This window comes from Lasioglossum baleicum, chromosome 4, assembly GCF_051020765.1.
Source record: "Lasioglossum baleicum chromosome 4, iyLasBale1, whole genome shotgun sequence".
NCBI classification, from domain to species: Eukaryota; Metazoa; Arthropoda; class Insecta; order Hymenoptera; family Halictidae; genus Lasioglossum; species Lasioglossum baleicum.
In genome coordinates, this window is record NC_134932.1 from 8,884,904 (window position 1) to 8,901,618 (window position 16,715).

The following is a 16,715-nucleotide window of genomic DNA, read 5'->3' on the forward strand; positions in this document are numbered from 1 at the left end:
TTTATCTTAGCAAAACATCGATGGAATGTTACTATATAATTTTGGTAAATCTTGAACGATCTCAAATATCAATATTTACTTCATTTATTTCGAACGCGCTTTATCAGCATGGACGAGAAAAGAGAGAGCGACGATCGGTTAAGAAAATAAATATGCCAGCGTGAAGTGGTGTCAGTGGTGACTCTCACGTGGGTCATTGTGGGGTGCAGACGACGAGTGGTTTCTGAAGGGAAAAGATCGTGGCACAAAGGAAAAGTCTTACAGAAAAATACTTCGTCGTTTCTGATTAATGCACTTTGAAAAATTGTTAACAACTTTTCCTCGCAGTTTCCTCATTCACAGTATATTTGTATGCACATTGCAGAACTTGGTAACTATTTTCAAATGAAAGTATTTTTCATCAGTTATTGGAATCTGTACACCCGTACTGATCTTTTAATTTTGTCAATTTAGATGCAACATGATTAGAGGAAAGAGAGAATTCGAGGAATCGGCACCGGTCGGTAAAAATAAGAAAGCAAGAAATGGTGACAGCTCCCTGCAAAATGACAACACCTTGGTAAGATATAAAAATATTTGGAATTGCAACAGTCCAAAACATGAACTAATTCATTTGCAGATTATTAAAAGGAAAGTGAAATGTATCACTTCGCCGCAATGCCAAAAGATAGACTTGAAAGAAAAAGTGAAACCCGCAGACATAGAAAATAAACAGACATCTGAGAATGCCAATGTATTGGCGGAACGTAATAACAATTCTTACGAATGCCAATTTGAACGATTAAATATGATTTTAAAAGAGTCTTCGCATTTTCCAACACTGACACAAAACGAGTTGAGAATATTGTTTATGAAGTACAAGTTGGATGGACATTTCGAAGCGAATAAAAATTTGCCATTTCATACCACTTTCCTAAATAATCAACAGAATAGAATTAATTACGGAGACAATTTTTATAACGAGGCAAGATGTACACCTACTGTCGATACACAGTATTTAAACTGTAGAGACAATGAAGATACATTCGATAATTTGTATTACAATAATGCTAATGGAAATCAACAGAATTTCAAATACAATACGTACAAACATCCAGAAAACCATACCAATGAAATCTATGATTATTTTCCAAGTGGTTCAGCAAACACGGAAAATATTTTTCCAGAAGCAAATAATGATTTTGAATTTGAAAACAACACTTTCCCTTATAACGCTCAATATGAACATTTTCAAAATGTTGGTGAAAGTTCACAAAAATACGACAACACAATGCAATATATTGATCAGCCATGGAATTTAAATATTTCTAACAATTTTCAAGAAAAAAATTGGGACAGCAATATGTCTTTACCAAATAGGAACGACAATTATCAATTATGGAGAAGCGAAAATTCAGACTATATTCCTGAAACTAATAATTCTGAATGGCAGTACGGTGTAAAGAATCATGTGGAACCACATGTTTGGAATATGCATAGTCCGAATACAAATTATCCTCCAATGAATAATGAAAATTTGGATCTCGCCACTACTATTAATTATAACGACTGCATGCATCAAGATATCAATACTAATACTTCAGCCTCGTCGGTTGCGTCGAATAATTTTTCAGACCCTATATCGTTTCTTTCATCTTTTACGGATATTATTAACTAGTATTTTTAAGGTATTTTAATATTACATTTATTTTTTTAAGATTTTGCAAGGATATAGAAAGTTAGTAAATTAATTAAAATAAGTTTATCGTAGTATTTGAATGTATAAAATATTTACTATACATTAATATACAGTTTTAAAAATAGAAGTATATACATAAGTTTAATAGTTTCCTTTTGGGAAGATAAAAAATATATTAAACATATGTGTATATGTATACTAAATTCTTAACACAAAACAAATTAACATGATCATGTAAAAGATGCTGTACGCAAATACTTATTTTTGGTTATAAAAACGTTGGATTAGATCTTTATGAAAAATGATGTTCTTACTGTAAAAGACATTTACAATGGATGAAAAGTACAATCGATCATGGTTATGTAAACATATTCGTCAGTCGTATCATTTTTACTTGCAAATAATGTATTTAAGGTTCTTGTTAACTAAAATTTAGATAACTGTAAAAAATCTATATATTACTATGTATTTATAGCAAACGATACATGTTACGTTGCGCTAAGCTTTGTGGGTACTTCATGTCTTATGTATGTATTTGGACCAATGCACGGTTCCCCATAAACTTTTAACTTGTATGACATCGTTCAAAATACTTTCCTGTGTATTTAAATATAACAAGATCTTTCAACTATACAAACTAATAACTACATTTCGTTTAATTTAAACTCCATTAAGTACAAAAGTATAGCGAAATATAGAAAATTATATAACGAAATTTCTTTCTAAAAAACCAAAGAGATATAAATATCACAATATTCGTAATGACGTAGACCACATAAAAGAGATGAATTATTTTACTGTATAAAAGTACCATTCTCGTTTTTTGCAACAGTCGCGCTTTTGGCCCTAAGTATTAAAAAAATTACATATTCCACAGAGTAAGTCGACAGGAACTTCTAACTAGACTAACTTGTCTTTTCCCAGTGCTATCAAAAAATGTATTTAAAATATTTCTTGACATAAACAATAAAAAACGAGTTATTTTAAATAATAGTTCTTATCAGCTCACTCTGTATATCTGAAACTGTACGTTTCGTAAGTTATTGCCAAAGAAAATATGTATGTATAGGTCAAATATTTATAGAACATGTTCTTACAAGTTATAGAGGCGTTATGTCTGTACGGTCCTTTGGGTTTTTGCGATAACCGGAGAAATCCGTTACTAAATCGATTTCGTCTACATCCTCACTAAGAAGTCGTCCCTCTACATCGTCTTTAGATCTTCTGAACAATCTGTAATGTGATTTGTTTATACAAAATAATGGTTAAACCGAATACAAAACAATTGAAGCACCGATAGGTGGATATCAAATATGTATTACCTTCTTCACAATAAAAGACAGTTCAGTTTTAATATTTGAATACTGTGCACCTACACCATATTTTCTACAGATTCCATTAAACTATGTACATGAATTAATCACAGCCTACTTTAAACATCAATACTACCAGCTGGAAGCAAATAAAGCGTCTGCGATGTTCAAATAGTGTAAAAAAGAAAATATACACATGGAAATCTCTTACAATTAACTACTTGTTTTTAAAATAACATCTCATACGTTTATAACGAAAAATAAATGTTGCACAGACATGCGGAAGAATATACAAACCAATAACCAGAAACGGATGCTTATCTTCAGGATGGGGTCACATGTCTAGCACGCAATGTATCTATTTAAAAAATGATTAGTGTTTATTGAGAAAACTTATTGTTTGTACAATATGTAGAGTGAAAAGGAAGTTTTCGAAGAACAAACTTGTAAAGATGAAAGATGTTTTATTCACATGTACTGTGCCGACTGCTGGAACGTTCGGAATCATTTTGGACACTATCTTTTACACATAATTGAAAGGGGGTATACAACACAAATTAAGAGTTTCTTTCTTTTTCGACATCACAGTATCTATTTACATTTAATACAAATATATAATGTATATACAATTCATTAAGATTCAAAAAACACTGTTGTATAAATCTTTTCCTTGAAATTATTTACAATTCATCAAAACATTGTATGTTTAAAGATATTACCTCGAACCCGATTCAAATTTTTCATTCACAATCAGTCTTTTATTAGGTTTCTATTACGTTACAAGTATTATTTCGGCAGAGCCAGTTTTAAGTTCACAGCCTGTTTCATTTGCACGCAAAGCATAAACCTCGATAACAAGAGAGAACATGTGCTATTTAAATTGTTAATCACGTTAGAATCAAGTTAGTAATTCTATATACACTCTTTGATTAGCGATACATCAACGAACGATCTTTTTTTTTACCGGTCTGTTAGTACAATATGATACAGTATCGAGAACACAAATGAAGAGAGAAAAAAAAAACAAGCGAAAAAGATCAAATAAAGCCGACACCTTATCATTAATTACAATTAAAGAGATAACGTTGGCGTTCCAATCGTTTTACTGTAACTTCGTCAAGCAGTGGGATTATTACAATTCCGTACATATTTTGAAAGCATAGTAGTCGTGTTTGCATACCTGGACAACGTCGAGGCAGATCTGTGCATGATCGGCATTACGGAATCATCCAAACCACGATGAAGGGAAATCGTGTCGAGATCGATCATCCTTGCCGTGGAATGAGCGCGCATCGCTGTTAAATACTCTGCGGTCTCCAGATTGGCTTTCGTTGGTTTTCGATATCTAGCAGATAAACATAAAAAAAAAGATCAAACTTTGTTCTTTCATATAGTTACTATATAGTTACTATATGCTTACAATTTCAACAGCAGAGAACTTCCCACAACGGATACGGAACTTAAAGCCATGGCCGCCGAAGACATCCAGGGTTGCAAGAAGAATCCAAAAGAGCTAAATATCCCAGCTGCTATTGGAATCCCCAATAAATTGTAAATACTGGCGAACAAGAAATTCAGCCTTATCCGACGAACCGTTTTCCTCGATAGATCCAGACACGCGATCACATCCAAAAGATCGTTCTACAGGAATTTCAACGCATTAGTCTGCATATCGAATAGTAATTGAAATAAAGATTTCTATAGCTTACCCTCATGAGTACCACGTCGGCAGCTTCTACGGCAACATCCGTACCAGAAGCTATCGCGATACCAACGTCCGATTGAGCAAGAGCAGGACTATCGTTAACGCCATCTCCTACCATCGCAACCCTCCAGCCTTGGTCTTGCAGTCGTTGAATTTTTGCAACCTTATGCGAGGGTAACACCTCTGCGAATACTCTGGTGATACCAACCTGATCGTTTCAAAAGCGCATTAATCATAATTCATTCATACAACATCGAACAGTGAAGTTTCCATCGATTTACCTGTCTAGCTATCGAAGCGGCAGTCTTCCTGTTATCCCCAGTCAAAAGTATCACTTCTAAGCCCATTTTCTTCAGCGTGTAAATCGCCAAATGGGCTTCCGGCTTAACCGTATCGGCCACGCTAATCATAGCCATTAAAACGTTATTCACCGCAGCCAAGACCGCGGTGTGACCGAACTCTTCTTCGGTGGTCATCCGCGTTTCTACCTCCTGAGGTATGTTCACGCCGTTTCGTCGCATCCATTCTCTGTTGCCGATGCATATCTCGTACTCGCCCTCCATGTCGGCTTGGTCGCCATGCGAGTCGGGGCTCAACAATAATTCCAAGTTCAGATTCTGCCTCTCTTGAGTCGCGCTCGCGATTGATACGACGTCGATCGGCACGCTGTTCAAATTGTACGTTCCGGAAGACATCGTCCGCGTGTGATTCACATAGTTGATCATTTTCTCGGATCTGACGGCTTCGGCCAACGTGTTCGAGATGTGGGACACTTTGCACTTGAGACCGCAGCCGGCGACTGCCTGGAAGTTTGTACAGTTTCCGGTGGATTCCGTGCCGATCGTGTCCTTCACGAAGCGAACGATTGCTGAAAGAAAAACGGCAAGAATATAGCGGATAGTTCTGTGGTTGTAAGGAATAACGCCGCATGTCACAATTTCGAAAAAATTTAGTTCATGCATTAATGAGTTTTATAGTATATAGGATTTACGTATTTACCAGAAGAAAGTCATGAAAACAAATTCGGAAGGCTCAAAAAATAATGCAATGTAACCGATGTTCTATGACAAAGCATTAGTGATCAAAACTTTAAACGGCAATATCTGTGGTTGCCAGGAAAACGCCGCATGTCACAATTTCAGAAAATTTGAGTTTATGCATTAATAACATTGATTGAACTTTGTAGTATAGGATTCATATATGTACCAGAAAAAAAGTCATGAAAATAAATTCGAAAGGCTCAAAAATAATGCAATGTAACCGATGTTCTATGTCAAAGCATTAGTGATCAAAACTTTAAACGGCAATATCTCGAAAGTGAAAGTATGTGACATGAGGCGTTCTTCCTGACAACCACAGAGTTTTGTGCGACATCGGACAAAGACGAGTCGGCTCGAAGAATACTTACCGGACGCGATCGGGTGCTCGCTGTTGGTTTCGGCCGTGCAAACGATAACTAAGAACTTCGCCAAGGAGCAGACTTTCTCGTCCACAAACAAACCGATCTTCGTGACCATCGGAACACCGTGCGTGATCGTGCCGGTCTTATCGAACACGATACATTTGATTTTGTGCGCATTCTCCAAGGGCTCGGCACCCTTGATCAAAATGCCGTTCAATGCACCGACCCCGGTACCGACCATAACGGCGGTAGGCGTGGCCAAACCTAACGCACATGGACAGGCGATCGCCAACACCGATAAAGCGCTTCGAAAAGCGTACTGGAATATGATCTCCTCCCTGTTCATGCCGTGCTTTTTGATCTGATCGTTGTGCGAGATTGGCAGCTTCTCTATATTTACATATCCTACTATTATCCAAATAATTAGAGTGACTATAGAGACGACAATAACCATAGGGATAAAGTAGCCAGCAATCTTATCAGCCAAATGCTGGATAGGCGCTTTATTCGTTTGCGCCTCTTCAACTAGACGGACGATCTGCGCGAGCGTCGTGTGCTCGCCCGTGTGCGTCGCGGTGATCAACAATGGTCCGTTCTGATTGATCGAACCACCGATCACCACCGAACCCTTCTTCTTTGGCACCGGCATACTTTCCCCAGTAATCAGACTTTCGTCGCAGGTCGAGTGTCCCGTGAGAACTCGGCCGTCGACGGGGACTTTGGCACCTTGAACCACCTTCAACACGTCTCCGCGCTGCACCAGGTCTATACTGATCAGGCGTTCGGATAGAATCTCGTTGTTCGGGCCTAGGGTAACCAGGACCGCGTCCGTTGCTTTCAAGGACAACAACTTTGACAATGCTTCCGAGGTTTTGCCCTGAAACGATTGTACTTTCGTTAGAAATTGTTTATGAATCAGTCGCTCAGCATAATTAATGAACATTTTCAATTTCTATAGACAAATTTTAAGAAAGTGGCCTAAATAAAATCCTATTTTTAATGGGAACAGCCTTTACAGTTCCAAAACGAATAAAAATCTTAATAAATTCTATCGAATTTTATATTCTAGCGTTTTTTGAACATTTTCATAAGCCATAAATGCATAAAGATCCGCAGTCTATTATATGTCCGTTGTCAGTATGTACCTTTGCGACATGTTCCAGCCATCTTCCTAAGCTAATGAAGACTAGTAGCATTGGCGGGGTGTCGAAGAACGTTTGAGGACTGACGTGCGCTTGCATGATCATGGCCGCGACAAGCACGGCGACCGAATACAGATAAGATATCGTAGTGGTCATGGAAATTAGAACATCCATGTTCGTCGTGCCATGCTTCAGAGCTTTGTAGGCTTGGACGTAAAAGTGCCAGCCTCCGAAAAACTGCAAACATTATGATCGAATTAATAAAGGATCTTTAACCGGTTCTTCTAGGATCACGACTAGGATTGACGATTACCTGCACCGGAGTAGAGAATATAAAAAGTATCAAGTTCTCCCACGAAACACCGGGCACCACGCAGCACATGTCCTCGTGCGACTTTTCGCCGACAGACATGACCACCATGAAGTACGTCATGGCCAACATGCACGGTATGCCGAATATTAAGGATACCAGAAACGCGCCCCTCCATTTGTTTATTTCTTCTCTGTGGGAAAACGAAGGCAGACATAAAATAAGTTTTTTAATATCGTAAATAAATAATTATAATCGTAATCATTCTATCCAAGTCGGATGGTTCGATATTTAAAAAGTTATCGTCTTTTTAAGAGTGTCTGAATATTAATGGGTCATTTCATGCCAAATCGATTACTTTTCATTTGATCGAAAAGTAGGTGAGTCGTGCGCGCCGCTATACGGTCAGAAAGTGATCGATTTGGCATGGAATGACTGTAATAAATGACTATGCGAGTGACTGTAGGTCGCACAATCAGTTGAAAATGTAATGCTCACCTGTGATCTAAGTAGTCTCTGTTCTCTTTATCCTTATTACCGACCACGGTCGCGGTGAAACCAATCTGGTTGATGCACTCGACGATGTCCCTGAGACCAATCTGCTCCACGTCGTACTTGAATTTACCTCGCTGAGTCGCTAACGCGACCACCGCTAAACGAACACCTGGGAGCTTCTTCACGGTCGTCTCTATTTTGTTCACGCAAGATGTGCACGTCATGCCGGCGATCTAATTAAAGTCGAACATGTTCGGTAAATTGCTCGGTGTTCTTCGAAAGCGACAGGAAACTTACCTTCAACTCGATCTCTCCCTCTCCGCTCCCCGATTCCTCGATCAAAGTGGCAGGGAAGCCCAACTCGGATATACTGGAAGCAATGTCGACCGCCCGAATTTTATCCGGATCGTACATGATCTCTGCTTTGGCAGCCATCAACGCCACCAAGATGCTGTTCACGCCGTACAATTTTTTACAGTGTTTCTCTATGGCAGCAACACAGGAAGCGCAGGTCATTCCCTTTGGAAAACGAATCGACACTCGCCGTCAAAGCAAGAACACAGCTCAGCAACGCGGTAACACGGTATATCAAAGCGATCGAGATTACGCGAATTTGAGGATCCTGTTAACACTTTCAGTGACACTGCCATCTGTCCAGATTTGTAAATAAATTATGATCTGCAGCATGCGAGAAAGTTGAAACAGTACTTTCGGTATTATAATCTTAACAACTCAACTTTGATTTCGTTGCTGAGTGGGCACTGAAAGTGTTAATAAACTGGCGATGGGTACAAGCGTTAACAAAGGACCTATGAGTCTATCCAAGAATGATCTTTCGCATAGCCGGCACGCGTATAGAATATTTACCGCTACGTGCAGATAACATTTCGCCAGCTGCAATTGCACTTTCACGTCCCCGGCGCCGTTGATTTGCAGCACCGGCGGAACATCTCCGTTCGTCGCGTTATTGTTCTTCAACATTGTGTCCGTCACCGTCGCGAGGACCCTGCCGTTCAACTCTTTCGCGAACGCGTTGAAGCCCATGTCTTCTATACTCTCTACTATTTTCTCCACTGTTAATTCACTTCCGTTATACACAACCGTCGCCTCTTTGTTCTCCAAACTGACGTTTACCTCCCTTATCCCGGCGATTTCTGATAAAACACCTACGGGGAAGATAAATGAATAGATTAGCAAATCGAATGCAAGTATAAACAGTATTGGGTCGATTTAGGAAGCTGTCTTACCCGTTATGGTCTTCACGCAAGACATACAAGTCATGCCGTCGACGTGTACGCTGCAAGAGTTGAGCGAAGGCTCCATCGGCTGCTGAACAGATTTCTCGACGTCCGTCAAGTTGGTGTGACCATTGTCAAGGGATGCGACGAACCCCATGTCCTCTATGGCTTCGACTAGTTCGGTGGCAGAGATCTGGTCGGGCTTGTAATCGATATAGCCAGCCTTCTCCTCAAGCAACACCCTCACTTTCAGGACATCTGGTCTGCCGCCCACGGTCGCCTCGATGTTCTTCACGCAGCTCTGACATCGCATACCCTCGATATTAATCCTGACCGTGACGGCATTCGTGGAATCCTCCGAAGCAGCTTCCTGGGAGCGGGGCACGCGGACCAAATGCGTCGTGCCCTCGAAACCGGCGTCCTCGTCGTCGCCATCCCTGCGCAGTAAGCAATCTCGTTAGAGAATATTGCCCGTCGCGTCGTGTTGCGTCGTGACGAGCATCATCAGTGATCTCATACGTATCTCACACAAGGAAAAGAAAAAATCGCTCGTTATCGAACGCTCACTTCCTTAGCTTCCTTAGCGTCGCGTCGATCGAGCGCAGCACGTAAACGATACTAATTGCGAGACATTAATGTTTTCTATTCATTGAAAACTTGAATTTTCTTCACGAAAAATTTAAATATATAGGGTGGTCCACCAAATGAAGTCATCTAAACATCTCCTTTAGTTTTTATTACATAGCAAATGTTTTTAATGAAATGTAAATGATATCGCAAGGTGAATGCTTTGCAAATGATATTTTTTCTCTTGTAAATGTATATATTTTCTTTCCTTCCGTATTCTAGTTGACATTAAAACGCGTTTGGACATATTAATAGCATGACCTTGATGTAACCTCTGACTTCTAAAGTTGTAATTAGATATGATATTCATTTGCATCGATATCACTGACATTAGTAGCGACAAGTGAGAACCTGCGGATATGTAAGTCTGAAAGCTTAATCGCTAACATCAAATTTGCAAGCCATCTGTTGCTTACTTTTTAAGTTATCCTTAAGTGTTCAAAATGAAAAAGGTTGATCTTTGAACGCTTACAACATTAATTAACATTATCGTTTTCGAATGTAGTGGACATTTAAAAAGCATTATACATTCGTTATAAATCGATACGAGGATTTTTTCTCATTCATTCCCGTGCGACGCGCGACGGGATGTTATCGCGAAAACAAGAGAGAACAATCGAGGAAACGCTTTCGCTTCCTTCCACCGCTAATTTCGACCCCCCGTCTTCTCGGTCATTGATAAATTCGCTATAAATTCACGTTATCCGTTCGAAAACCGAAAATGTGATCAGGTGTGCAGCCTAGACTGCCGGGTAAACAGACGGCCAAGATTATGCCAGCGGCCACCGCTATACTCTTGTTTCTTCCGCTTGGTTTCCCGTTCGCATAAAAACAAGCTGCTCACCCGGCCTTATCGCACGGGGAAATATTTTTCAATTTATCGTGCTTATATAACGCATACGTTCATTGTCGGTATTGCGATCGTTGCTAAACAGCCTGTCATCGTTAGAGTTTACACAATTCGTCGCCTCGACGTTCACTGTACCTTATCGAATTTTAGGTGGTTCTCTAATGTTTCTCTAAACACGTGACAATGAACGGGGACGATAGGTGAGCTCAAGGTTTTTGGCGATCGAGCGCTAGATCCCTTAAGCTCCGAACATACAAGAAGCACACACTGGGAATAAATCATTCGATCGCGTCTCGACGAACACCGACTCTGTCCCATATTGTGCTGTATATCTCTGAGACGCTTCTGATTGTCGGCTATTTCTATTTCCAAAGATGGTTCCATATTTTAAGAGAATTATCAAATTTGTATTCAATTCTTGAAGAAGATCGTCGCTAATATCAGGTTGTTCAGTATAAAACTTAACAAATAAAACACACATTTGTCAAATTTCATACTTAACGACATACCGGTTCCTCTTTGCTCGATATTATTGTAAATCAAATGTGAGTACAGAGAATTGAATTACGCTAGCGATTGCAAATTTTCCTGTTCACCCTAAAGGCGGTGTAAAAAGTATACGTCCGTTGTCACATACCATCTTTCCATCAAAGGCTGCTTATCATCGTCGAACATTCTCGAGAAAAAGGTCGGAGAAGCTTCGAGACTCGTAATAGTTCGATTTAATTGTGAAATCGCTGGATGTTGCACTACCGCGGGTTTCGAGCACGATGACTGATTATCCAGCAGCCCTAAACCGGATTTGATTGCCAGGCTATCACGCCCACGTTAGGGAAGACGACGAGGAAAGGGGTGACTTTGATAGGGGAGATATTTCGAGGACGATAGCTTCGCGAAGACTCGCGGAGTCGAGGAAGATCGTGGACCACCACCAGCCACCTAGGAAGCGATGAACGAGCTCCGTCGACGTCATTGATAACGATTACGCGATCGCAGGTCGCAGGGGGCTCTCGTTATCAGACACGTAATCGAGGTGGAAAAGGTTTCGGCGATATTTTCATACAGTGTTTTGAACCGTGACGATCGCGAGTTTCGCAAAAGCTAATCGAAAGCAGTTTCCCGTGATCGGTGAAGAGGGGCGAACGTGACGCGACCAGACGCGGATCGTGTGCTCGACACGAAGTGATATCGGCGACCGACTGATAAATCCAGTAATCGCGTATCGCTTAGCAGCCCGCGCGCTCGGCTAGTTTCCTTGCTCACGACACTAATTCGCTTGCACACGGAGCTGAAGTCGACTTTTCATTTCACGATACGCAAGAACGCTCGGCCGTTGCTGCTGGCGCGTGCGGCTATCTTTTCGAATCGATCTGGTCTAATCGGAAACGCACTTTCCCTTTGGAAGCCTTTCGATCGACAGTTCTATTAAAAGTTCCATGACTCTTCCCATACCAGCAACGTTACACTCGATCTCTGACCATCCTTTACCTTTGAAGAAACGGGGACACGCGTGGAAAAGAAAAGAAGACTCGACGAATGCCCCGTCACACTTTCTGCCTTCGACACTTTCATTACGATTTTCTCTTCCCCAGAGTTTTCGAATAAAAGACAGGCTTAACATCCCATCTACCAGTTTAGCCTCGAAGGGAACGTTCATACATCGAAGCTGGGGTTGCTGGATAGATTCGAAATAGCCAGAAAGATAAAAGATCCCAGGAAACATGTTGAAATCAGTGATCCAGAGTTTCTCAATACAATTCTGGGAAAGTGTTTCTCGATAAACTACGCTACGAATCGCAGCTGTGTCCTTCGCAAATTGTTCCAAGGTGAGCTGGAGTTAGGGGATGGGCTACTAACCCGATCAGTTTTCTGTTGCCCTCGTCATAGATGTTGCTGCGAGTCCGCGACCAGGAAGAGGATCCTCTTCGGATATTTAGCAGATTTCGGCCCGCGGATTTCGCTCTGTGCACGATGGGCAGGACGTAGCTCGAGATCCTAGTTCGATCCATCGGCGCAGATACATTCGACTGAACGTCGAGAGAAAGAAAAGGAAAGAGGAGACTGTATCACAAACAGGCAAACACCGTGGACCCAAATCTCTAAAGTCTCCTTATCGGATCTTTAAAACACAGTAAACTGTCCTTCGCGTGTTCAGCAGACCCTGCTGTTCTGTATTTATTCGTTTCGCTCGACGTGGCATTGTTCTCGCATCTTGTTTTCTCGGTGTTGCGATCTTTTCCACGGATTCTTATCGAATCACGATGTCGGTTTCTCTCCGTCAACTTTGCCCGGCGTTCAACTACCTGTTGAGCCTCGCCGTCGCGCACGATCGATAGTATTAGTTCGTTCTACAAATCCTGTTGTTTCTCGACGCTGTCTTCGCGCGTTAAATAAATTTACTTGAATCGTTGACGTATCAACTACCGTTTACTTTAGGATTTTTAAGATACCTGTTAGAAGGTGTAGTTTCGATAAAAATGTCTCTTGAACGGATACGCACGTCCATATACACGAGGTGCGATAAGAAGGTACGGTACGGCTATATTTTTCGGAAGTGGACCAGCACTGAGCTATTAACCAACACCATGACTCGTCGGAATCTCCCTTTCTCCGTCCTGTGCGAAACACTTTGATCTCTCGAGACACGAAACGAAAAGAGCGAACGACACGTTCGAGCGGCAGCAACTGCTCGCGGAAACAGACGTTTCGGCGGGACTAGTTACACCTAAGAGAACGGTTTCGAACGGTATATCGCGTGGACGAGGGAGAAAGGAGTGCTCCAGTTATGCGTGCTGTATACTATACATATACGTGTATATATAGTAATAGACGAGACAGGATTTGCGCGGCGTTATCTTCTCGTTCGATCGACTCGCAAATAATCTCCGGCGGCGCAGAGAAATTCAAAGAAACGCTTCGACAGCTCGTCGTTAACCCTTCACACTCGGTTGTCCCCTCTGAGGCACCACTAAACATTGCTGTACCATTATTCAAAATATTGTTTACATTATTAAGTATATCGGTACCTAATCAATAGACTGCGGATGTTTATGCAATTTTCAATTTTTGTAGGCTTTGAAGAAAGTGGAATTAAGTAAAATCTTATTTTCAGTGGTAGTAGCCTTTGTAGATCTGGAATAAATAAAAATCATACCAAATTTTATTGAATTTTGCGTTCCAGCATTTTTGGAAAATTTTCAGATACTATAAATGCATAAAGATCCACAGTCTACTAATCCATTACTGAACATTTAGGTATTGTATGAGGTATTTTATACCAATTTCATAGAAATATTCTAAATCGGAAGAAATGTTTAATGTTCCAGTTAAAATAGCTCCGAGTGCAAAGGGTTAAGAACAGTTACGATGAGGTAGACTTACCCTAAATTTCGTGCAGGAGTCAGGAGCTTATAGTTCCAAGTGGAATAGAACTGCTGCATCATATTACGAACGGGTTTGGCGTTCATAGCGTGTTCGACGATCTGAACGCGTACAGTGCGTTTGTCGGTTACGATTACACGCACGTCGGGCACATTAAACAGCAATTTCGCACATCGGCGGCTTATAAAAATAAAACGATAAAGACGCGAGTTTGCGTAAACACGGCGAAGATTTTCGGTGGCATAAACGCGAAAACGCCGCGCGGTTTACACTGTTGCAAACAACTTCTTTATGATACGATTGCCCAGAGAAAATCGCACTGCACCGTGCGCACCGCGCTCAAATGAAAAGCTGGGGGTGCACAGCGCGGCAGCTCGGCAGCGACGATTAACAGGAAGATCGTATTTCGAAAATCGATCTATAACCGCTTGCTTGTTTGATTAGGAAATACTACCGGTGTTTGAAATGCCGATTGATCGACCGATAAAGTTCCTCTGTTTTCCTCGTTCTTCTCCCGGTGTGTCGATGTGCGTGCGCGCACGATTTCGAAAACACGGGGCCGACCGAGAATTTCTGTCCTGCATTCGATTCGAATCGAATACATGTGTCTACGCGCTCTTACTCCGTGTGTTGTCCTATACAGGTGTTAACGCGACCGCGTTAATTAAACACGATTTTTCTACAGACATCCCCGGCGTACTAGTCGGAAACGTTCGAACTTCTCCTGGCAAGACTGTCCGACCTTCGCTGATTATCGATAACGAGGCAATTACCAATAGCCGATAGCAGTTGCTAGTAACCGATAGTACACATACAGTGTGTCGCAGCCATATAAAGTCGTTTAATTGTCTACCTTATTTATAAACGTAGGAACAAGTTTCTGGGAACAAAATTGTACCACTCATTCTTCACTTCAAGATTTCACCGATGTCTTTTGAAATGATCCTAATCTCATTTAGCTGAGACACTCTGTGTTTCACATGATATTACCACCTTGAATTCACATCGTTATTCGCAGCGAGAAATAGTATGCATTCTGATATTATTAACTTTTTGTGGGAGGGTATATAACGGAGCTGTGAAGGGGGGGGGTCAGCTTCAGCTTTTTACAACCACTGTGTATTGCAACATATCGCAGCGTTCTTGCTACAAATTACTACATATAATACATCACCTAGTCAAAGTGGTAATACCAATTGTGCTCCAATGTATCGATACTAGCAGCAGGAAGACACTCACCGAATGTTTGTCGATAATGCTTCTGGGCTAGCTTTTGTTAGCCTATCCTTCTGTCCTGAAACACAGATGTTGCTATAGAAACGAAACAAAGTTTCACGGGTCTTGATTTCTTTAAAATATTCACAGTATATTCAAATACCTGTATTTATTTCATTTAGTTGGTAATTATCTTTTGCCAGTTCCTTTGTGTCCACCGCTTCCATTTTTCCCTGTAAAATAGAAACACAAACAGATAAGAATATTATTTAACATTTCAAAGAGAGAGGGTGCTTCATTAACTATTGCTTTGTGAATATTCAAAAGTCAAAGCAGGAACGGGATAGTTGATCAACAAAGTATCAGTATACATCAATCCATTTACCTCTACCTGGCATTGTGAAACAAATGAGAAAAATATATGGAAGCAAAGCCCGCTACTCGAGTTCCGAATTAAGGGGGTAGTCTCGTTTCCAGTTTCTCATTTCTCGATAATGCAAAGATGGGATTTTCTAGTTGCCCTCAAAAGTTCTATTTTTACGTCTACGAAGCGTAAGTTTCATTATTCGGCCGCATGTGGTTATCATAAAGCCACAACAGCTAGAAGTTATACCTCGTCAACATAAAAATAGGACTTTTCAGGGAGACAGTGGTCTAGATTGATCTTTCATCTGTTTTAGCGTAATTTGCATCATTTGGTAGCATATAGCTGCTGCAGCTTTATGAAAATAGCTACATGCGCAGCTGTATGCTTCTGAATAATGCCAATTATGTCTGGTAAACATAAAAATAGGACTTCTGAGGGAAACGGCGGTCTAGATTAATCTTTTATCTAGCGCTTTCGACTACTGAAAATCCTGCACCTTTGTAGTCCTGGAAACGAGTCTACCCCCTTAAATCGAGCATAGACGTTTTTAGTTCGCTATTGTTCGTTGATATGGAGCACGCGAGCGCCAGTCAACAACAACTGTGAAAATAAGATTAACACGAGTGTTGATGAGTGTCTAAGAGTGATATCGAATCAGGGAAAAATTGTAACAAAGAGAATACATACCAGTTGCGGATCGAGTCGAGTATTTTCATCAATGTAAACAATTTGGCAGGAGTTCCGATCTGTTCACTGATTCGCACGAAACTTGGACCGACGAGGAACGATACATCGCTCGCAAAATTTTCTTACTCGTTCGATCACAATAACAATCGTCGATATACACTCTGCTCCGAACTCCTCGGGCAACAAGCATTTGCACGTACAGTCATCGAGGACTGACAACGAGATTCGGAGTCATAAATTAGGTTAAAAAAAACTTTCCTCTCGTTTTGTTATCTCGAGTATCCTTATCGAAAATCGTTAAAAAA

General features: G+C 40.8%; 2 protein-coding genes across 9 annotated transcripts; one reads left to right on the top strand and one right to left on the bottom strand.

Moving 5' to 3' along the window:
- The first annotated feature begins 23 nt into the window (after positions 1-23).
- Positions 24-4,886, top strand: LOC143208178 (uncharacterized). 3 transcript variants are annotated; one of them, XM_076422338.1, is made up of 3 exons: positions 24-370; positions 454-559; positions 620-4,886. In XM_076422338.1, exons 2-3 carry the CDS (start codon positions 461-463, stop codon positions 1,655-1,657), a joined length of 1,137 nt encoding a protein of 378 aa, XP_076278453.1. In that variant the 5' UTR covers positions 24-370; positions 454-460; the 3' UTR covers positions 1,658-4,886. The 3 variants fall into 3 exon arrangements, with proteins under 3 accessions (XP_076278453.1, XP_076278452.1, XP_076278451.1); XM_076422337.1 differs by having other exon boundaries at positions 24-559; XM_076422336.1 differs by having other exon boundaries at positions 454-4,886.
- Atp7 (copper-transporting ATPase 1) lies at positions 2,165-16,550 on the bottom strand. Of its 6 annotated transcripts, XM_076422324.1 has the most exons (15): positions 16,411-16,550; positions 15,520-15,589; positions 15,381-15,435; positions 9,293-9,720; positions 8,913-9,211; positions 8,343-8,564; positions 8,049-8,278; positions 7,554-7,743; positions 7,244-7,477; positions 6,105-6,975; positions 4,978-5,564; positions 4,701-4,904; positions 4,412-4,632; positions 4,172-4,336; positions 2,165-2,911 (listed from the first exon to the last, which is right to left on the bottom strand). In XM_076422324.1, exons 2-15 carry the CDS (start codon positions 15,581-15,583, stop codon positions 2,779-2,781), a joined length of 3,903 nt encoding a protein of 1,300 aa, XP_076278439.1. In that variant the 5' UTR covers positions 15,584-15,589; positions 16,411-16,550; the 3' UTR covers positions 2,165-2,778. The 6 variants fall into 6 exon arrangements, with proteins under 6 accessions (XP_076278439.1, XP_076278438.1, XP_076278440.1 ...); XM_076422323.1 differs by lacking the exons at positions 15,381-15,435; positions 15,520-15,589; positions 16,411-16,550 and adding an exon at positions 12,618-12,769 and having other exon boundaries at positions 2,165-2,702; positions 2,776-2,911; XM_076422325.1 differs by lacking the exons at positions 15,381-15,435; positions 15,520-15,589; positions 16,411-16,550 and adding an exon at positions 14,142-14,270.
- Positions 16,551-16,715: the final 165 nt, after the last annotated feature.